Raw genomic sequence first — 24022 nt, 5'->3', positions numbered from 1 at the left:
CTCAACAAGTAAATAACCCATGGTAACAGAGAGATATAATGCAGTGATGTCAGAGGTGTACAAGAAGTGTGAATCATTTAACATGTGAAGCCAGGGTCTTTAGTCCACTTGGGGAGAGCAAAGTGGTGAGTGGGCTTCTCCATCTTTTTCCTTCTGCCTGCCCTGCTGCCCCCAGCCATATGCTTAGGAGTGGGGCTCCCATTTACACTGCCCTGCTTGTCGCTCCTGGGCTCAGCTGACCCTGCTTGACATGTCCACTTCAGTAATTGAACTGAAACGCTGATTCATGAACTTAATTCTTAGTGTTCATCTTTTAGCCCTGTCATTTACCCCAGTATCACATTTATTTTAAAACAATAACTATTTTGGATTAAGTTAATTGTGTGAGTGAGAGATTATGAATATGTAACTTTGCAGGTATTTTGTTGAAGTTTTAGTCATATTGGAATTTTTAAGATAGAAATGATGGTAGGTGGAGAGCTACTAATATCCTTTTTAAGAAGCTAGGAAAAATCTAGCCATGCAGAATGCCACAGTGGTAGAAACAGTGTCCAGTAAACATATTAAATGGTCTTAAGGATTCTTGTCTTTTAAAGTTTTATTTAATTTTTTTTATAGAGACAAGGTCTTCTTATAGCTCATAACTCATTGCAGCCTCCAGCTCCTGGACTCAGGCCATCCTCCTGCCTCAGCCTTCTGAGTAGCTGGGAAGGGATCCTTGTCTTTAAAACTAGGGGTGTGGAGGGAAGGGTGGGTATAATATAATATGATTTTTCCGTTTAATATTTTCATATATTCTTGGTGATTCATTTTAGTTAGGCATTTATTTATTATTGTTTATTCTAATTTTGTATTATAATAGAATATAATTGTCTTCTTTTCTTCCTTTTTTTTTTTTTTTTTTTAAGAGACAGGGTCTCACTATGTTGCTCAGCCTGCCCTCAAACTCCTGGGCTCAAGGGATCTTCCCCTCTTGGCCTGCCAAAGTGGTGGGATTACAGGCATGAGCCATCATGCCTGGCCTTGTCTTGTTTTTATTTTATATATATAATATATATATTATATATATATATTTTTTTGTCTCACTCTGTCGCCCAGGCTGGAGTGCAGTGGCGTGATCTTGGCTCACTGCAAGGTCTGCCTCCCAGGCTCACGCCATTCTCCTGCCTCAGCCTCCAGCATAGCTGGGACTACAGGCGCCCGCCACCACGCCCGGCTAATTTTTTGTATTTTTAGTAGAGACGAGGTTTTACCGTGTTAGCCAGGAGGTCTCCATCTCCTGACCTCGTGATCCGCCCGCCTCGGCCTCCCAAAGTGCTGGGATTACAGGCGTGAGCCACCACGCCTGGCCTAAATTATATTTTTATGTGACTTTTTGATACTACTCAAGTATTTTTTCCTCTACAGTACTCACTATGCTGAAAGATTTTTCTTTCACATGTTTTCTAAACTATGTAATATAAGCGTCATTGGCTATTTTTGTCCACCTGATGGAGGTAAGAAATGATCAGAGTACAGTTTAACAGCAGTATTAGCAAGAGTTGAGCCTTGCTGAATATGTAAGTTTCAACGGATTTGCTTTGCAACTACATGCAGTAGATCTTTTAAGAGGGTAGGATATTTAAATTTAACCTTTTTGTGCCACTGTGTGAGAGTGGGCTTCTGAAAATGGAGGGGGGAAGCATCTCTCCTTGGTTAGTAGGCATTCAAGTGGAAGATATGTTATAAAAACCTAGTTGTATCTTATAGGATGCTAAAAGCAAGGTGACTGAACTTCTAACAGGGCATTCTACATTGAGTATGTACTTTTCTCTGTAATTAGGCTAAAAAAAAGTTGGTAAGTAGTATGAACTTACAATCAAGATTAACCCCCAATTTACAAACCCATGATAAAAAGTGTTGTTGATTACTTGGATCCTGTCTTTTCTGCAGTTTATGTTTCTAGTGACTTACTCAATAGTTTTTTCTTACTCTTTCCCTGGACAGAATATGTAATATAAGAAACATAAGTCCTTTCAGTTGAGGGAGATCAGATAGATTTAATAAAAGTCATTTAGACTTTATTGCATATTCTGGAAGTCCAAAGAAGAATGACTCTGGTTGCATAGCACTTTTAATAAAGCCACAAAATCATTACCTGACTCAGTGCCTGTTCTTGTTATCATATTTTTACTTTATGTTTTTGGTATTTCATTTATTTATTATGTTTCAGCTGTGAGAGTACCTTCTACAAAACATTTTAAACTTTTTTCTATTTTCATTAAGTTGCAGTCCCACTCCACCCAGTCCAGCCTCCTAATTCTAGCCTTTATACAGCTAAGATTGAGGCAATCAGTTATAAGGACGCCTACTCATAATTACCTTCTCAGAAGGTAATTATATTAATACTGAATTTATTTAGTGGTATGCTGTCATCAAAAAAATTCATTAAAAATAAAATCAATGAAGGCCGGGTGCAATGGCTCACGCTTGTAATCCCTCCACTTTGGGAGGCCGAGGTGGGTGGATCACCTGAGGTCAGGAGTTCTAGACCAGCCTGGCCAACATGATGAAACCCCATCTCTACTGAAAATACAAAAAATTAGCTGGGTGTGGTGGCACACACCTGTAATCCCAGCTACTCAGGAGGCTGAGGCAGGAGAATCGCTTGAACCCGGGAGGTGGAGGTTGCAGTGAACCAAGATCATGCCACTGCACTCCAGCCTGGGCAACAAGAGCAAAACTCTGTCTCCAAAAAAAAAAAAAAAAAAAAAAGAAACTAAACACATTTAATAAATTTCAAGTGCATAAATACATTACAAAACAACATTCATAAAAATAAACATTCATTAAAACAAAAAATAATTTTATAACAAAATATTACATATAAATTCTAATATAAATTAACAAGTAATAAAGTATTTAAAAATAGGAAACCATTCACAAAAATACGTAATGAAAATTAAAATACTTTAATGACATCTTTCGAAATCAGGTTTATCTGTGGTGTCATTGTTTAAGTGCGTGCGTGTGTGTGTGTGTATACATATATATATATATATATTTTTTTTTTTTTTGAGACAGAGTCTCACTGTCACCCAGGCTGGAGTGCAGTGGTGAGATCTTGGTTCACTTCAACCTCTGTCTCCGGGGTTCATGCAATTCTCATGCCTCAGCCTCCAGAGTGGCTGAGACTACAGGTGCATGCCACCACGCCCAGCTGATTTTTGTATTTTTAGTAGAGATGGGGTTTTGCCACGTTGGCCAGGCTGGTCTCAAGCTCCCAACCTCGAGTGATCCACCTACCACGCCTCCCAAGTTGCTAGGATTACAGGCATGAGCCACCATGCCCGGCCTAAGTGCATATATATTTTTGCGCACATTTTTACAACTTTTAAAAAAAGCTTTTTTTTTTTTTTGAGACGGAGTCTTGCTCTGTCGCCCAGGCTGGAGTGCAGTGGCGTGATCTCGGCTCACTGCAAGCTCTGCCTCCCGGGTTCACGCCATTCTCCTGCCTCAGCCTCCCAAGTAGCTGGGACTACAGGTGCCCGCCACACGCCCAGCTAATTTTTTGTATTTTTAGTAGAGATGGAGTTTCACCATGTTAGCCAGGATGGTCTCAATTTCCTGACCTCGTGATCCGCCCGCCTGGGCCTCCCAAAGTGCTGGGATTACAGGCATGAGCCACCACACCCGGCCCCTAAAAAAAGCTTTTTTGACTTAGTAGTGCCCAGGAGACAGTTCTAAGCAAATTGTAAGCATTTTCTTCTGACTCCTTTGTCTTCAGATAATCTCACCTCTTGTTTGATAACTTATTGAGCAACTTTGTTTTTGTTTTTTTGCAGGGACATCAGTTTTTTTCTTGGTAGCAAGCTGTAGATTTTGTTTCAAGGAAAGCATCTTCATCTTCTCTAGTTTCATCATGTATAGATGGAGATTCCGATGCAGGTATCTGTATCAATTTCAATACAGTCACATTTGTGTTTATTTGAACTCTAGAACTAGAATAGGAATTACTTTTTTCTTTGATTTTCTTTTTCTTCCTTCTCTTGAGGATCATGAAAGTATAAAAGAATACTTTCTAAATGAGGGTGCCTTTTTCTTTTCTTTTTTTTTTTTTTACCATTTTTACATTTGGAATTAAAATTTTAACTAGAAAAGAGTTTTTATTAAGCAAGTTTTTTAAAAAAAATCTTAAGTTGTTAATCCTGCTCTCAAGATGTAAGTAAGGTGTGTTTCAGACATTATTAAAATACTGAAATAGTGGTATTTGTACCAAAACACTAGTATCTCATTACTTACCATGATATATAACACTGTATAACTGAATAGTGGAATACCAAAATTGAAATTGCACACTGCATCTAATCCTGTATGCATCTAAGTATATTCTTCTGTGCCTGTACTGTCTGCCTTTTTCATGTTTTGGACAAAACTGTCATCCTTTGTGTACCTCCTCTCTGTGTCCACGTTCCTATTCTCCTCCCTCAGTGCCTTTATTCTCTCCCTTCCCATTGCTTCCTTTATATCTGCTTACACATGTTCATATGTTTCTCTTATTTTGGAAAAGAAAGAAAAAGGTCATTCATTTAATCTTAACTTGACTATTAGTTTCGTTTTCTTTTCTTTCCTTCCTTCCTTCCTTCTTTCTTTCTTTCCTTTTTTTTTTTTTTTTTGACAGTGTCTTGCTCTGTTGCCCAGCCTGGAGTGCAGTGGCACAATCTTGGCACACTGCAACCTCAGCCTTCCGAGTGGCTAGGACTACAGGTGTGCGCCACCGCGCCTGGCTTTTTTTTTTTTTTTTTTGTACTTTTAGTAGAGACGGGGTTTCATCACGTTTGCCAGGCAGCTCTTGAATTCCTGACCTCAGATCTGTCCACCTCGGCCTCCCAAAGTGCTGGGATGACAGGCGTGAGCCACCGTGCCCAGCCATATTAGTTTCTTCAGTTTTATAAACCAAACTTCTAACTAGGGGATTTGCTGCTTTTTCACTTTACTTTAGTATGTTGTTATCTGGCTTCAGTCCTTGCCTTTTCCTTGAAATTCTTTTTTTAATTTTAAAGATAGGGTCTTGCTCTGTCGCCCTGTTTGGAGTTCAGTGGCACAATCATAGCTTACTGCGGCCTGGAACTAGTGGGCTCAAGTGATCCGCCCACCTCAGCCTCCCAAGTAGCTGGGACTACAGATGCATGCCACCACACCTGGCTAATTTTATTTATTTTATTTTATTTTTTTGTGGAGATGAGGTCTCACTATGTTGCCCAGGCTGGCCTCGAACTCTTGGCCTCAAGCAATCCTCCTGCATCGGCCTCCCAAAGTGCTGGGATTATAGGCATGAGCCACCACAAATTCCATTTTTTGAAAGAATCTTGTAAGTTAGCAAATTGCTAAATCCAGGGATCTTTTTCAGTTCTCATTTGACACTGTTAATTCTCTACTTTTTAAGAATCCATCTCAGGTGTATGAACTTGGCAGAATAATGAAGCCCGTTTGACCTCAGTTTTCCTGTATTAAAACTTAAAACAGCTCCTAAGTTTTTTTGAGTATGAAATGCAACAATATGTCTGAAAATATCTCGCATCTAGTTAGTAGCGCACCCTAACCTGACGGTCTGTGATGCTTTAGTTGCTGCCTGGCTCTCGAAATATCTAAGATAGTTTTTTTCCCTATTTTTTTCCTCCCTCCACCTTCTTTGAATAAAGACATTCTCTAAGGCGCATTCTTTGAACTTTATCTCTTTGCCTTATCTGTTGGCAATCTCATCTACTTGCAGAGCTTTAGCTGATAAATTTGGGCTGCCAGCAACCAGATAGAGTACGTCCTCACTTAATGTTATTAATAGATTCTTGGAAATGGTCACTTTAAGTGAAATGACATCAATGATGTCATTTTAATTCAGTGTTGTTTCATTATAACATTGATGAGAAAAGAAAGTTGGTTTTCTTTTACATCATTTCACTTAAAGTTGCAGTTTCCAAGAGCCTATTGAGGACACGAAGGCTGGCAACCTTGAGGCTACATACCTTGAGGCTGTCCTAGGCTAAACTCTGGTGATCCATTTCCGATAACCTCTTTCAAACCTTCATTTGAAATGCTTTTTATCACCCCAAGTGGAATGTATATGAAACCAAACCCCTTGTTTTTATTCCCCTTTCCGACATACCTTTTAAGAGTACTAAATACATAATAGCATTTTAAGAGTACTAATATTTCTGCCAACCAGAAAACCTCACCACCATCTTTGATTCCCCCCATCCCGCCTACCTTTTTTTAAAGATCTAGTGATTTTTCTTTCCATCGTGTGCAGAATTTTTTCCTTCTCTTATTTGTCTTAACACGGGTTTCATGCAGCTGACCTCCTGATTGATCCAGTGGCTGATACTCCCCACTCTGCCCTGATAATTGGTCACAGTGCCTTGATGGTGTTTATGTGTTACACAAAAATATGTAATGACTTCCCTCTTGCCTCTGAGCTTGTCCACAAACATAAAGAATTTCAGGCCCAGTTTATCTTTCTCATCTTGCCCCAACCATTCTTCTGATGGTTTACTTCTTGTTCTCAGAACATGCCTATATTCTTTCACATTGTCAGTACAGAAAAGAGGTATATGCAGAAAAGGAGTGATGTATTTTCAAGTTAGCCACTCCATGAGTGACTAGTACTGAATCCCACTGAAATCCCACTGAAACTTCCCAGGAGGCTTATGAAATGAATCTTAGAACCAGCTTCCATATTGGTAGCCCTACAGCTATTAACTTCCCATACTTCCAGGTAGTGAATGAGTAAATACAGAGCAGTGCTTTTTGGTTGGACCTGCCTGAAGTGCTTTTTGGTTGGACCTGCTATCCTCCATAGCTGGCATAAGATGTTGGGTCAGGAAGTTTTTGAAATGGTACATAGCATGTGTCTATAATGGTGTGAAAGTTAAAAATTCCAGAAGATACAGAAGAATGTAGAATGAGATGTTACATCTCTTTTCCTTTTTTGTATTCTAGAAAAAGTTTGCCAACCCCTGTTCTAGTCATTCTGGTTCCTTTCCTGGAAACATTCATCATTAACTTGTTTCTTGAGACTTGGTGTGTATTTATGATACTTACACCATCCACATGCACACATACGTAGTATATACTTTTTCTCAACTTCAAAATATCTTAATGATTTTCTATATTAGTGTATAGAACATTCTTATTATTATTTTAGCTCTATAATATTCCGTTATGTGGATCTACCATTTATTTAACTAGTTTTCTATCAATGGACATTTAGTTGTTTTTTTCTTTCTCTTTGTTTTGAGACAGGGTCTCACTCTGTTGCCCAGGCTGGAGTGCAGTGATGTCATCTCTGCTCACTGCAACTTGCACCTCCTGGGCTCAAGCGATCCTCTCACCTCACAGCCTCCCAAATAGCTGGAAACTACAGGTGTGTGCCACCACACCCAGCTACTTTTGTATTTTTTGTAGAGACAGGGTCTCACTTTGTTGCCCAGGCTGGTCTTGAACTCCTGGGCTCAAGGGCTCCACCCATCTCCCAAAGTGCTGGGATTACAGGCATGAGCCACTGAGCCCAGCCGACATTTAGTTATTTTGTCTCTTTATTACAAATGATAGCATTACATTTATACATATTTGTAATCCGAAAAGGTCAATTCCTTGAGTGTTTCTGTCTTGAACTTTTTTCTGTAATAGGCCTCCCATACTCATTGCCCACAGTTTGCATTCAGTTTTATTGTAGTGGGTCAGGATCATTAAGAGCTGGAGTTGCTGGGATAGGCCTTTCTCAAGAGGTTCTACTTGAGTTGGACCTTGAGGAATCTGGATGAAGAGGGGGATAACGAAAAGGAGGTGGGAAGGGAAAAAGGACTGTGTGGCTGAAGGCTTGTGGTTAGCAAAAGCCTGTCGTGCTTTGGAGCTGCACTGCCCAGCACTGTAACCATGAGCCATGAGTATGTGTGGCTGTGAGCACTTGATATGTGGCTAATCCAGAGTTGAGGTGTGCGGTGAGTAAATACCTACCAGGGTCTGAAGATTTAGTATGAAAAAAAGAATGTTAAAATATCTCAGTAGTTTTAAAAATATTGCTTATAATTTAAATAGTAGCATTTTGGATATATTGGGTTAAGTAAAATGTTATTAAAATTTTTACCTGGTTTTACTTTTAAATATATGGCTACCAGAAAATGTAAAATTATGTGGCCTACCTTTGTGGCTGCATGATTTTTTGTTAGACTCTGCTCTGGCTCATCCTTCAGGATGGAGAAGCAGGTTCATTTGGGGAACCTGGTACGTGCTTCAGTGAGAACTGTTGGATAGTTACCGGAATCAAGTATTTGGTATGAAAAGACCATTACGTTTCTTAAAACAGTGAAGTAACATGAAATTAGTTTCAGGAAGATTCAACTGTTCATATTTTGTGGCACTACAAAAACTAATTGAGCACTTACTGTGTACTGAGCGCTGTCCTAAAGGGCTTTATTCATTTAATCCTCACAGCAACCCTTTGAGACATAGGTAGCCCTTATGTTACAGATGAACTTGAGTCACAGGGGGGTGTACCTATTGGCCCAAGGTCACGCCGTAACTAATAATGCCTTGGCTATGAACTGGCAGTCTGATTCCAGAGCCTATACACTTAACCACTACACTGTGTCCCTGTGAAGGTGAATTAGACAAAGAAGATGATCCTTGCACATAGCAGTGAAGGAATGGTAATGGATCACTTTTTAATCCTGTTAATATTTTAATTTAAAAAAATCTTCTATCTTCACGGTACCCTGATACTTTTCGTTTTAAGTTCTTGTCACCATGATTGGTTGTATGATTTTGGCCACCCAGGACCAGCTTAGTATGTAACAAGCTTTACGTTTATTTTTCTTGTGTTTTGTGTGTAGGAAGGTTTTAAGAATATGTAGCATCGCTTAATGATGGGGATGTGGTCTGAGAAACGCATTATCAGGCAATTTCATTGTTGTGCAGACGTCCTAGAGTGTACTCAACACAAACCTAGATGTATAACCTGCTATACACCTAGGCTAAATGGTATAGCCTATGGCTTTTAGGCTACAAATCTGTACAGCGTGTTACTATATTAAATACTGTAGGCAGTTGTAACATTATATATATAAAAAAATAGAAAAGGTAAAGTAAAAAATTTGGTACTGTAATCTTATGGGACTACTGCTGCATATTCAGCCCATCATTGATCAAAATGTCATCATGTGGTGCATGTCTGTACTCTTAAAGCAAATTTTATTTTATCCCTACATTTTACAGAGGAACAGAGATTAAATAATGTGGCTGAAGTTTCATGGCTGGGAATTATAAAACCATGAGACTGTGTAGCTTTGATCACTATTGTGTTTGATTTAAAAAGTAAACATTTTGTGTTTGAGCTTAGAGCTAAGTGATCATAAATGGTGTATATTTATTCCTAAAATTTTTCTGGGATTTCAGATCCTGAAATTTTATACAAACCTTTAAAAAGCATTTTCAGGAGGAAAACGTGTCAGAGCCAAGTTGAAATTTGAAATGCCCTTTTTTTTTTTTTTTTTTTTTTAAATATAAGGATTCTTAATATTGGAAGAGAAAGGAAGTTGTTGTTTTGAGAAGGGGGCTTGCTCCATCACCCAGGCTGGAGTGCAATGGTGCCATTACAGCTCACTGCAGGAAGCTCGTTTTTAAAGGACCGTCAACGTAGGTGGAACCAAAATAATGGAGAGAAAGCAAGAAGCCCTTAAAATGATACTTGCTTAATTAATTAAACTCAATTCATTAAGAGCCAGCTGTCAAGGCAACAAATACTTTCCATTTTGTTAAATTTCTCCAGTATTTAGCTCAGAGGTCTAGTCTTAATGGTAATGCCTAAATTTTTCTGATCTTTACTGTGGAATTTTATAATCAAGTTTATGTTATGTGTTAAGGAATGACATGCACACTAAGAATTTATGATTTTATTCTTACCTGTGACTAGGGCCTTTGTAATAAATCTGTTTTTATGCTGTCCAAAATTACTATGTTCTTGGGTTTCTTTTTCTTTATCTCTTGGGTTTCTAGAGATTCATAAGCTTTAAAAATTAAAAATAAGTTATTAGGATTGGAAGAGACCTTTGGAAGTGGTTTATCTAGCCCAGGGCGTCTCAGTCTGGGAACTGTTGACATTTTGGATATATAATTCTTGGTTGTGGAAGGGCTGTCCTGTGCATTGTAGGATGTTTAGCAGCGTTTCTGGCCTCTACCCACTAGATGCCAGTAGTTCCCCTTTGATTGTAACTAAAAATGTCCACAAGCATTGTCAGATGTCCCCTGGGAGACAAAATCGCCCTGGTTGAGAACCGCTTGTCTAGCCCATTTCCTGGGAGTGGTGGTTCCCTTCTCTGGAACTCAGACGTTGAGAAGAGAAGGGTATTTACCACCTCCTCTAGCAGTCTGTTCCAACTTTGGGTGCGTCTTTGGAGACAGAAATCTCTCCTCTCTGTTAAGCTAAAACCTGCCATCTCTAACTTTTTAGTTCTGCCTCTTAGGACCGTATGGATTGGATAGATTCACTTAAAAACTTTCCCAATTATTGGAACATGATACCCCGTCCTTCCTGGTCCCTCACGGGATTGTTTTAGAGCCAAGTCAGCAAACTTCTTGTAGTTGCCATGTATTTGCAGGCTACCAATCTCTGATGCATAATCTTCCTTTCCTTCCCTCCCTCCTCCTTGCCTCCCACCAGCCTTCCCTCCTTTTCTCTTTCTTCTTATTTCTTGTAACTTCTTAAAAATGTAAAAAACCTTTTTTTGCTCTTATAGGCTGGGTTTTGGTTCAGTAACTTGCCATCCCTGGTTTTAGAGTCTTTGACATCTGCTAATCTTCAGAGGGCAGTGCAGTGCTTTAGAACTGTATATAGAACTTTGGGGAAGGTCTGAGCAGCATAGAATAACGTTGGACTTGTCATTAACTCCTTCATGCGAAGAGCTTACTGCTTTTTTGAAGCTTTGTCACATTTACAGCGTAATGACAGCCAAGACACTGGTTTGTCTTTTTCATTAGGCCACTTTACCTTCTTTTTTTTTGAGACAGAGTTTCACTCATTGCCCATTGTGCAATGGGCGCAGTCTCAGCTCACTGCAACCTCTGCCTCCCAGGTTGAAGCAATTCTCCCGTCTCAGCCTCCCAAGTAACTGGGATTATAGGCTTCCGCCACCATGCCACTTTACCTTCTAAGATATTTTTAGACTTCAGCTTAGGACCATCCGTGTTAACAGCTGTATTAAACTTGTCTTAGCTGGAACCAACTCTCTATACCCTGCTGAGGTTTGTGGGTCTTACTCTGTCCTTCAGAGTGTTAATGAAATTTTTCTTAGCTTCCTGTCGTTCAAATGTTTTTTAAACATACCTGGGTCTTTCATGCAAGTTACTAATACAAATTTGAATGAGATGTAGCTAAGAACTAAATCTGAAATCACAAATGCCTAACAAATAAGGTAATTTTGGCCAAGCGTGGTGGCTTACGCCTGTAATCTCAGCACTTTGGGAGGCTGAGGTGGGTGGATCACTTGAGGTCAGGAGTTTGAGACCAGCCTGGCCAACATGATGAGAAACCCCGTCTTGACTAAAAATACAAAAATTAGCTGGGCTTGGTGGTGCATACCTATAAACCCAGCTACTTGTGAGGCTGAGGCAGGAGAATCGCTTGAACCTGGGAGGTGGAGGTTGCAGTGAGCCAAGATCACACCACTGCACTCCAGCCTAAGTGACAGAGTGAGATTTTGTCTCAAAAAAAAAAAGGGGGGGGAATTTTAATGCATGGATATAGCAGGTCTGTACTCTGTTCTTAAAATTGTTTTGGAGAATTATATGTAAATCTGCATTATACATGTTTAGTATCCTCAATCTAAAATCCACAGTGCTCCAAAATCTGAAACTTGAGCACTGACATACATGAAATGCTCAATGGAACATTTTGGATTTCTGGATTAGGGGTACTCAACTATGATATAAATATTCCAAAATCTAAAAAAATCCAAAATTCCAACTACTTCTGGTCCCATACATTTCAGGTAAGGGATACTCAAATTGTAGCAACCATCGTCAGAGGTTACCGTCGTTACTGATGGCTTTCAGAGTGATTAGACAGCAAATAAGTGTAATGACCATGACAAGAAAATTTTCAAAAAAACTAAATCTTATTTACGTGCAAAATAAAATAATTTTGAATAATGATTTTAAGAAGTAACTGATTTTTTTTTTCCAGAAAATATTTACACCAGCAGCTCCAGTTCATACCAATAAAGAAGATCCTGCTACCCAAACTAATTTGGGATTTATCCATGCATTTGTCGCTGCCATATCAGTTATTATTGTATCTGAATTGGGTGATAAGACATTTTTTATAGCAGCCATCATGGCAATGCGCTATAACCGCCTGACCGTGCTGGCTGGTGCAATGCTTGCCTTGGGACTAATGACATGCTTGTCAGGTGAGTGTGCTTTTCCCTCTCATGAGTTCGCTGAATTAAAGGGAAAGCGTGTTGTGTGACATGGAGTCACTGAGTCATTAACCTAGTCTTATGGGAATTTGGCTTACACCATATTTGTGGTCTTCCAACCTTTTCCTTGTGTATCCTTTCCTTGTGTATCCTCTAAAATAATTTTGTACCCCCTCTCGCATAGTTGTCTGAAATTTTTCATCTTCAATTTAAGGAATTGCAAAGATCTAATTTCTGTTATATTGTGTAAAGTAAGACAGTTAGGGCTGGGCACAGTCACTCATGCCTGTAATCCCAGCACTTTGGGAGGCCGAAGTGGACAGATCACGAAGTCAGGAGTTCCGAGATCAGCCTGACCAACGTGGTGAAACCGCATCTCTACTGAAAATACAAAAATTAGCTGGGCATAGTAATGTGCACCTGTAATCCCAGCAACTCAGGAGGCTGAGGCAGGAGAATCGCTTGAACCCAGGAGGCAGAGGTTGCAGTGAGCTGAGATCGCGCCACTACACTCCAGCCTGGGTGATAGAGTGAGACTCCATCTCAAAAAAAAAAAAAAAAAAAAGGGAGACTGTTAGGGTGTTTTTAAAATATACCCAGTGGCTCTAAATACCATTAGCAATTTGATACCCACTATCACCATCATTCCTTTAAAACAAATGTGAATATACTTCTTTAACAGTTGGAAATTTACATTTTTTTCTTCCTATAATTTATATTTTCATTTACTTCCCTTAATTTTACTCTAATGATTATAAATTTTTGCTTCAAAATTTATTACAAAGCTGGTCCAAGTGCAATGGTGTATACAACTAATCGATGACAAACCAGTTACAGATTTCTTTCTTCCTTGTCCACCCCCACTGCTTCACTTTATGAGCCTAAACAAATATATATATGGATCACCCCATCATATCTACCTGCAATAAAAATATGCATTTAATATCATTGAATTTTCAAAGATATTGTAAATTTCTCCTAGTAAATCTCTTAAGTGTTAACTCTATGAATTGAGTTGTTATAGTTATTAGTACTCAAAGAAAATATATTATAAATTTAAATAATCATTTTAAAAAATTGGAAATACATCTCTTAATGAGATGATAGGGCTATTTTTTATTTATTTTTAGAGATTGAGTCTTGCTCTATCACTCAGGCTGGAGTGCAGTGGCATGATCATAGCTCACTGAGACCTGGAACTCCTGGGCTCAAGTGATCCTTCCACCTCAGCCTCCTGAGTAGCTGGGACCATAGGCTCATGCCACCATGCCCAGCTAAATTTTTTGTTTTTTTGTGGAGACAGGGTCTGGTTGTGTTGCCCAGGCTGATCTTGAACTCCTGGGCTCAAGCTGTCTTTCCACCTTAGCCTCCCAGTGTACTGATATTATAGGTATGTGTGCCTGCCCATCCTTTTACCTTGTATTTATTTTTTAAAATTTTATTTATTTATCTTTTTATTTATTTTGAGACAGACTCTTGCTCTGTCACCCAGGCCGGAGTGCAGTGGCATGATCCCGGCTCACTTAAACCTCCATCTCCCAGGCTCAGGCGATTTTCCTGCCTCAGCCTCCCAAGTAGCTGAGACTACAGGCACATGCCATCACGCCTGGCTACTTATTGTATGTTTTGGTAGAGATAGAGTTTTACCATGTTGGCCAGGCTGGTCTCAAACTCCTGACCTCAAGTGATCGCCCGCCTTGGCCTCCCAAAGTGCTGCGATTACAGGCGTGAGCTACCACGCCTGGCCCCTGGCCCATCATTTTACAATTTTTAAACATTTTATAGAAATAATTTTAAGTTTACAAAGCAGCAAAAATAAAATAGTATGAAGAACACTTACATACCTTTTGCCTAGATTCACCTGTTGTTAACGTTTTATCCCATTTGTTTTAGCATTTGTACTCTTATCTAAATAAAATTGTAAATGTGTATATATACACGTTGTTTAAATACCTGTCTATAGTGTGTACATATACGTATATACATTATTTATAAGCTATATAATGCACACATATAATCACAACATTTAATATATATTATGTATTGATACAGTACTTGAATCTGTCATCCATATTTTAATTTTGGATGACCTAATGTCCTTTCTTGTTTTTTGAAAGGACATAGGCTGGGCGCGGTGGCTCACGCCTGTGATCCCAGCACTTTGGGAGGCTGAGGCAGGCGGATCACGAGGTCAGGAGATCGAGGCCATCCTGCCTAACACGGTGAAACCCCGTCTCTACTAAAAAAATCCAAAAAAATAGCCAGGCTTGGTGGCGGGCATCTGTAGTCCTAGCTACTTGGGAGACTGAGGCAGGAGAATGGCGTCAACCCAGGAGGCAGAGCTTGTAGTGAGCTGAGATCGTGCCACTGCACTCCACCCTGGGCGACAGAGTGAGACTCCATCTCAAAAAAAAAAAAAAAAGGACATGAAATGTATTAAATATTTCACTTGTGTTATCAGTTTTATGTAATTTAAGTGGGTTTAACAGTCTTTATATTATTTTGCCTCAACTGTTAAATCATATGTGTTTATTTCTACATCTTCTCTTTTATAGCTTTATTTAGTTTTATAGATTTAACCACTTTTTTTTTATACTTTATGTTCTGGGATACGTGTGCAGAATGTGCAGGTTTGTTACACAGGTATACATGTGCCATGGTGATTTGTTGCACTCATCAACCCGTCATCTAGGTTTTAAGCCCTGCATGCACTAGGTATTGGTCCTAATGCTCTCCCTCCCCTTGCCCCTGACCCCTCAATAATGTCCTTTATATCAGTGTTTTTCCCTTCGGTCTAGGTCAGATATTGCATTTAGTTATTTATTATCTTTTTAGTCTTTTAATCTGAAATATATCCATAGCCTTTTTTAAAAATGTTTTCTGACATCAACCTTTTTGGGAGAATTACAGTGTATCCCTCCTCCCTCCACCCCAGGAATGGACTGTTCCCCATTTTTTGTTTGTCTGATGTTTCCTGATGGTTAGATTGAGGTAGGCATTCCTGACTAGAAAACTGCGTAGGTGATACTTTGTCTCTCCAAGAATGTCTCATCTGGAAGCACATGGTGTCCATTTATTCCTCATTGGTGACATTAATTTTGGTGACCCAGTCAATATTTCTTTTCTGTGTTGTCTTTGTCTTCCCTTGCAACTACTATCTAATCTGTAGGGATATACTTAAAGACAGTACAAATACCCTCTTCCTCATCAAAATTTCTCCAAAGATTTTGCATCAATTGATGATTCTTGCATAATTAGATCTTTCATTGATGCTTGCAAAATGATGCTTTTAATTCTAATACTTCTTGCATATTCACCAGTGAGCCTTGGTATTCTACTGCCAGCAAGAGCTCTCCTTCCTTTCCCATTTGTTTGTCTTTTTACTAGCAGTACAAACTTATGGATTCCTTTTTTCAATGGTTTATAATTAATTATTTAACTATTTTGCTGCTTAAATTATCCGATGTTAGGCCAGTGAGAGCCTCTCCAAACTGTGTCCTGTGTCTTTGTGGCATGCTCCCATTTGATTTTGCTCCTCACTTTCTAGTACAACAAGATATTACAGGTTCATCATGCACCTGCTCTGCCCAGTCCTGGAACTGGCCATTTCTCGGCGGAGCTTCGAGGAGCTTTTTAGGGGAGAATGGTATTAGAACCCAAGATCTAGGTGCAAGGTTACTGAGCTCCTTGTTACTGAGATGTCTTTGCCTCTTGTCTTTTTCAGTGGACAGAGCTAGAAAATATATGCTTGTATCCTGTGTGTACACATACATATATACAAATATACATCCATACATATACACACACACAATAATTTAAATACAGATGTGCACACAAACATAGGTTTGCTGCATTTCTAACCATGATTTTAAGATCTTTTCAGTTTTGTAATGTAGGGAATTATTTACATACAGGTTATACATTTACAGGCAGATTTGTAAGTGTTGCACCCGTTTTATAAAAAGAGCTGGTGAATTAAAGAGTAATTGTATTTTTCTTTCTTTCTTTCTTTTTTTTCTGAGATGGGATCTCACTCTGTTGCCCAAGCTGGGATGCAGTGGCATGATCGCAGCTCACTGCAGCTTTGACCTCCTGGGCTCAAGTGATCCTCCTACCTCAGCCCCTCAAGTAGGCTGGGACCAAGGCGTGTGTCACCCCGTCAGGCTAATTTTTGTATTTTTTTTGTAGAGACAGGGTTTCGCCATGTTGACCAGTGGTCTCAAGCTCCTGGGCTCAAGTAATCCACCCGACTCGGTCTCCCAAAGTGCTGGGATTACAGGCATGAGCCACCGTGCCTGGCCAGAGTAATTGTATTTATTATATGTATGGTCGTGTCCTCTGTTCCTTACATAGTTGTTTTTGTTTGTTTATGAGACAGGGTGTCACTATGTTTCCCAGGCTGGTTTTGAACTTCTAGGCTCAAGCAGTCCTTCCACCGTGGCCTCCCAGAGTGCTGGGATTATGCCACTTTGCCCAGCCGAATTTTTAAGTTTTAATTACTGAATGAGTATTACTGATGTACTTGTGTTTCACCATTAGGATTTGAGTTCTTGATATAGTTCCAAGCATCATTTTTTATATAACTTACACAGATGTCTTTCCTTATCAGTGGGAAAGAGTGGAACTGAATGTTTGAGCCTGTTGTAACATTATTTTAATATAATAAGAAATTTTTAGATTTTTTTCATAAAACGTACTTATTTTAAATAGTTACAAGGGAGCAGAGTTTAAATCTTGCTATGTGAGACTCTTGTCATGATTCTTCACTAGAAGTTTGTGATTTAAAGATTTGTGATGAAGAAATTCCACTATGCAAGTGGCATGGCTTCCCAGTTATAAAATCTCAGCTCTTGAGAGGGCCTCAGAGCTAACTTCTACCCCAGGTACTGTGCCTTGCAAAACATAAGGCAAGCCAGCCTCTGACTGAACATGCCTGGAAAGGAGTTCAATATCTTACTTAACATCTCTCAGGAAGATGTGCCATCTTCAACTGGACCATTGGCTTCTGAGTAAGCTGTGTTAGGCCTGGGCTAGACCTAATGGTTTATTATTGGTGGAGAGAAAGATCTGGAAATACTTGAGGTTATTACATACTAGATTAGCTTCTAATGTGAACCATTTTTCTTTTAACAGTGATAAATTATTATTTCCGAAGCTAACTGTTCCCTTGGTCGTGATACACACTCGATTAACAAACATACTGTTGTATTTTTTCCAGTTTTGTTTGGCTATGCCACCACAGTCATCCCCAGGGTCTATACATACTATGTTTCAACTGTATTATTTGCCATTTTTGGCATTAGAATGCTTCGGGAAGGCTTAAAGATGAGCCCTGATGAGGGTCAAGAGGAACTGGAAGAAGTTCAAGCTGAATTAAAGAAGAAAGATGAAGAAGTAAGCCATGGCACTGTTGATCTGGACCAAAAAGGCACTCAACTAGGAATAAACACTCTACAGAGGTTTCTCAGTGGCCCCATCTGTGTGATATGCGGGGCTACACAAAAATAGCTTCTTTTGCTTTGTTCTGTTCTTATACCTGTCTGTGATCTGACTTGGGGTTGGTGTGAATGTAGTAGAGAAAGGAAGCTGACAGATGAATACTGAACACAGGTAATCAGTTTCCTTAATTAGGTTGATTATAAGCTCCTGAAAAGCAGGAACTGTATTTTATAATTTTACATGTTTCTCCCGTGGTGTCTAGGATAGTAAGTGAGCAGAGCAGTAAATACTGTTTGGTTTGTTCAGCTGAGGAGAAACGGAAGGATTGAGACTATAGCATTTGTTGCTGTGTGAGACCAGTGGTTCAGAGGGGAGGTTTGGGGGGTCACATAAATGTAGTTTTTTTGGAGCATATTTCATAGAATTTAAACACTTAGAAAAGTCAAGTGATTTGTGTGCTATTTTGATTTGCTTCCTGTGCTTACTTTCATTTGTTTATTATTTATTTTAGTTTCAACGAACCAAACTTTTAAATGGACCGGGAGATGTTGAAACGGGTACAAGCATAACAGTACCTCAGAAAAAGTGGTTGCATTTTATTTCACCCATTTTTGTTCAAGCTCTTACATTAACATTCTTAGCAGAATGGGGTGATCGCTCTCAACTAACTACAATTGTATTGGCAGCTAGAGAGGTGAGTGATATTTGAGAGGAGACTGTTTAAAATGAAACGTAATTATTATTACTTTGTTCCAGAAAACACTGGACACACTGAAGTGGGCCACAGCATTCCTTCATATGCAAGACTGTTTTACATCTGATAATTCGGCTGCTCTCTAAAATTGGCCTTCTCCCAGTTCCTGCTACCTGCAGGTGAAATTCTTGTAACCAAGCTCAGTTGGGCTCTTTTTACTCATCCTTTTCCCTTTGGTTTTGCCAAAATGATGCCGTGGTACTTGTCATCTTAGCTTGGTTTTCTTATCATAGAACTTTCTTTTTTATAGTTGTTGAGAATATAAATCAGTATAATATTATTGAAGGCCATTTTGGTGTTTAATACCTAAAGCCTTAAAAATGTGTAGCTAGCCGGGCTTGGTGGTATGCACCTGTAGTCCCAGCTACTCAGGAGGGTTGAGGTGGGAGGATTGCTTGAGCCTGGGAGGTTGAGGCTCCAGTGAGCTGTGTTCGCGCCACTGCACTCCAGCCTTGGTGACAGGGAGACCCAGTCTGAAAAAAAAAAAAAAAAGTGTATAGCTTTTCGTTCATGTGTTACACTAAAGAAATTGAGTGTTGCACAGACTACTTATAATTATTGTAACTTAGTAAAAATTTAGAAACAGCCTAATAATCCAGCAGAAAATTGGTCCAGCTGTTTACAAATCTCTGTGTAGCTCTTAGAATATTCACTCTTCAACATCATTTCAGTGACATGGAAAAATTTTAAAAGGAGGTTTACTTTTAAAATATAAAAAGAAGGCCGGGTGCCGTCCCTCACGTCTGTAATCCCAGCACTTTAGGAGGCCAAGGTGGGCGGATCATCTGAGGTCAGGAGTTTGAGACCAGCTTGACCAGCATGGAGAAACCCCTACTACTAAAAATACAAAAATTAGCCGGGCAAGGTGGCTCATGCCTGTAATCTTAGCTACTCAGGAGACTGAGGCAGGAGAATTGCTTGAACCGGGGAGGCAGAGGTTGCAGTGAGCCTAGATTGCACCACTGCACTCCAGCCTGGGCAGCAGAGTAAGATGCTATCTCAAAAAATTAAATAAATAATATATAAAAAGAACAAAAAAGACTTAAGGAAATAAAAACATTATTTTTATTTCAGTGCTTATCTATCGTTGCGTACTGCTATTATGGGTAATTTATTTATTTACTTTTTGGTAGGGGTGGGGTCTCACCATGTTGTCCAGCCGGTTTTGAACCCCTGGCCTGAAACTTCCTGCCTCAGCCTCGCAAATAATCCTTCTGGGATTATAGGCGAGAGTCACTGCTCTGGTCTAGGTGACTTGTTTGTTTCTGTGTAGGAACTTTTTGTTCAAAAAGTCTTAGCCCAAGAATCCTAAGTTCTGGAGTGGGAAGCTAGAGACCTCAGCTCATCTTCTTGTAGCTTTTACTCTTCAGATGAAGAACCTGACCCCCAGAGAGATCGGGTGACTTGTGTGAGGGAGTAAGCTGGCTGGCTGTGGCCTTCTTCACAGTTGTTCAATGCCACTTATTTAAAACATGCCCATTGGTTTTTTATTTTTTAATTTTTCTTTTGATGGGAATAGCAAGGTTTTATATGAGGCGCCTGTCATTGTTCACATAGATTTATTAAGATTTCATGTGGAGACGGTTGTGGAATGGAATACTGCTGCCACTTTTCAACCTCTTTTTCATCTTAACTGATACTATTTCTTATCTGTGTTTATATCAGATTCTCTTTTTATAAGAGTAAAATTGTTTCTAATTCCTTGGAACTATCATAAAAGAACAAGTTCTTTAATTATAGGCTGTGGTTTAAAATACAAGACAGTTGAAGGCCAGGACTAACATAGATGGGAAAGGCTATTTTGTCAGGGAAGCCTCAAAAATGCTGTATTTTGGGGAAAAAAAATGGAACTCTGGTTTTCATTTGATTCTCATAAAACAAACTTTCTTTAAAAATATCACTTTAATTAGCTGGGCGTGGTAGCGGGTGCCTGTAATCCTAGCTGCTAGAGAGGCTGAGGCAGGAGAATCACTTGAAACCGGGAGGCAGAGGTTGCAGTGAGCCGAGATGGTGCCACTGCTCTCCAGCCTAGGTGACAGAGTGAGACACTATCTTAAGAAAAAAAAAAAATATATATATATATATATATATATATGTATATATTTATTTATTTATTTAATGGCTGTACCCTATATTCTTCTTGATTTCTAGCCTTTTATTGGCTCTCAGATTGCCAGAGTTGGGACTCAATAGTAAGTAACCATTTTGTTGAGGTGGTAGTGATTCTACCAGGGTGAGTTATCATGACAGCAGAATCACTGCGTTTTTCTCTCTACTCTGTGGCATAGACTCTATGCCATAGAGTGACGTGTGAAAGGCTTGAGGCTCCCTACCTACGAGACACCCTGGTCCATTCTAGCAGTATGGCACGTGCTGACTGGGTTTTGAGTCTCTTGCTGTATAATCACATTACTGCACTTCCCTGCATTTTCTCATCCAAAAATGGGGATTACCTGCTTTGTGGATCGGTTTGCAGATGAAATAACACACGCAGGGTATCTAGCACGGTCCCCCACATGGCACATTCAGTGTTAGCCACACTTCCATACTAACTGCACTGCGGGGATATTTAATGAGCTCTTAAATGGCAGAAATGTTGTGTCTTTTCCTGTTCCCTTAGTATTCCTATTTTTGTTGGTAATTTTTCTTATGAACCATGCAGTTGTCTAGTTCAGGCCATTTTAGTATGCAGTTTTATCTTTGCTTCCAACATGATTTAATGTTCCCAAATTGGATTTCATATAATCCTAGTGTCCTTTGAGACTTGAATTGGTTCTAGGCCAAAAAAGGGTGAGGGGGAAGGAAGAAATTCAGAGTCAAATTTGGCAAATAATATATCCCTGTTGTTTTGTTTTTTCTTTTTAAGACTTGGGCCAGGTGTGGTGGCTCACGGCGTTTAATCCCAGCACTTTGGGAGGCTGAGGCAGGCAAATCACCTGAGGTCAGGAGCTCGAGACCAGCCTGGCCAACATGGTGAAAAATACAAAAATTATCCAGGCATGGTGGCCCACGCCTGTAGTCCAAGCTACTCGGGAGGCTGAGACAGGAGAATCTCTTGAACCCGGGTGAGACGAGATCACGCCACTGCACTCCACTCTGGGCGACAGAGCTAGATTCCATCTCAAAAAAAAAAAAAAGACGACTCAGTATACAAATAAAGACTGGAAAGTCCTATATTAAAGGAACTAGTTAAATACTAGTTTATTTTACTTAATCTAGTGAATTTTTAAATATTTTCTTTCTTTCTTTTTTTTTTTTTTTTTTGAGACAGGGTCTGGCTCTGTCAACCAGGCTGGAGTCCAGTGGCACAATCTCAGCTCACCTCAACCTCCACCTCCTGGACTCAAGCCATCCTCCCACCTCAGCCTTCTGAGTCTGGGACTACAGGTTCCCACCACCACGCCTGGCTAATTTTGTATTTTTTGTAGAGACGGGGTTTTGCCATGTTGCACAGGCTGGTCTCGAACTCCTGAGTTCATGCAATCTGACCACCTTGGCCTCCCAAAGTGCTGAGATTACGCCCGGCCTAAATATTACTTTCAAATAGAACCATCTTCATGGGTAGCAGTTTATAATACACAAGTAGAATTTGGGAAATGTAGTCCCAGTCTTCCATTCTTCACAGTGGATGCTTCAGCCAGTTTCCTGTCTCTGCACACACACTGCCCGACAGCGGGCTTTCCCTTCTCCTTCAGAGCAGTAGCAGTTCCCTTTCTTCATTCCCACCCATCACAGTGGCAACCCCCTCTGCCCTCCTGTATTCTGAATGCCACCCTTATAATATGCTTAGATTTTGCCTTTCTCCCAGCCGTTTTGTGAGCATTGTTCGTGTGTACCAGTTTTTTCTCATCCTTTAAAAAGAAAAAAAAAAAGCCCCTTTTCTCAATTGTAGATCGCAAATCCCACTCTTGCCCTCCTGCAGTGTCAGAGGACTTGGCTGTGATGGGAATAAGCCTTGGCTCTGTTCTCCTTGCATACTTAGCCCATGGGAACCCAGTTTCTGGCCTCACCAGGAATGTTGTTGTGCTTTGAGCTCCCGGTGGCCTTGCATGATGCCTCCGCTGGTCCTTACAGGAGGTGATTGGCTGGCCACCTCACTTGCTTTCTCCTGTGGACCCTTCTTTCTCTGTCCTTCCTTGAATGCTGCCTTTGTCCCTCATGATTATGCTATCAACATTCTTCTCTTTCTGCTTTCTCTGTAACAGGTTTATTGACTCTTTTTTTTGAGAGTCTTGCTCTGTCACCCAGGCTGGAGTACAGTGGCACAATCTTGGCTTGCTGCAACCTCTGCTTCCTGGGTCCAAGCGATTCTTCTGACTCAGCCTCCCGAGTAGCTAGGATTAGAGACATGTGCCACCAAGTCTGGCTAGTTTTTGTATTTTTAGTAAAGATGGGGTTTCACCATGTTGTCCAGGTTGGTCTCAAACTCCCAACCTCAGGTGATCTGCCTGCCTCGGCCTCCCAAAGTGGTGAGATTACATGTGTGAACCATCCACCCACCCTGATTCAACTGACTCTTAACTTTAAAAATCACATTGGTCTTACCATACATAGTTCATCAATTGTGGGAGAGAAACTTGGGTGTCATGCTTTATTTATTTATTTTTTTTTTTGAGATGGAGTCTCACTCTGTCACCCAGGGTGGAGTGCAGTGGCACGATCTCAGCTCACTGCAACCTCAGCCTCCTGGATTCAAGCCAATTCTCCTGCCTCAGCCTGCCCAGTAGTTGGGACTACAGGTGCCTGCCACCACACCCGGCTAATTTTTTGTATTTTTAGTAGAGACAGCATTTCACCATGTTTCAGTCTCCTGACCTCGTGATCCACCCTCCTCGGCCTCCCAAAGTGCTGGCATTACAGGCGTGAGCCACTGCACCCAGCCTATTTTTCTTTTTTTAATAAGAGATGGAGTCTTGCTTTGTCACCCAGGATGGAATTTGTAGCATAGTAGTGTGATCATAACTCACTGTAGCTTCAAACTCAGGCTCAAGTGATCCTCTCACCTCAGCCTCCTGAATAGCTGGAACTACATGCATGAACCACTGCACCATTATTTTATTTTTAAGAGACGGGATCTCGCTGTACTGCTCAGGCTAGCCTTGAACTCCTGGCCTCAAGTGATCCTTCTGCCTTAGCCTCCTGAGTGGCTGGCTCCACTATGCTTGGCTCTGATATTTTTCCATAAAGCCTATCATTCATTTATCATGGAGGTATGTTAATTTTGCCTTCTTAATTTCTCTCAAATTTACCTGCTCTTTGCCTAGAGTCATCTGCCCCGATCTGGGGCAACGCAGTTTCTTCCCAGGGCTGTTGCCATAGCATCGCAGTGGATCACCCTTCCTTCAGTCTTGTTCCCCTCTGGTTCTTTCTCTCCACTAGA

General features: G+C 40.2%; 1 protein-coding gene across 4 annotated transcripts in view; it reads left to right on the top strand.

Moving 5' to 3' along the window:
• Positions 1 to 24022, top strand: part of TMEM165 (transmembrane protein 165) — a 57117-nt gene that overhangs the window by 3314 nt on the left and 29781 nt on the right. For 2 of the 4 annotated variants that reach the window (XM_016951719.4, XM_001145009.8), the window contains exons 2-4: positions 12215 to 12440; positions 17668 to 17843; positions 18400 to 18582. In XM_016951719.4, the coding sequence (XP_016807208.1) occupies positions 12215 to 12440; positions 17668 to 17843; positions 18400 to 18582 (585 nt within the window). Of the gene's footprint in view, positions 1 to 3824; positions 3928 to 12214; positions 12441 to 17667; positions 17844 to 18399; positions 18762 to 24022 lie in introns of those variants that run through there. The other 2 variants (XM_016951720.4, XR_010156605.1) reach the window with 2 other exon arrangements.

Source organism: Pan troglodytes, chromosome 3, assembly GCF_028858775.2.
Source record: "Pan troglodytes isolate AG18354 chromosome 3, NHGRI_mPanTro3-v2.0_pri, whole genome shotgun sequence".
NCBI lineage: Eukaryota > Metazoa > Chordata > Mammalia > Primates > Hominidae > Pan > Pan troglodytes.
This window is presented reverse-complemented; position numbering and strand designations above follow the sequence as displayed.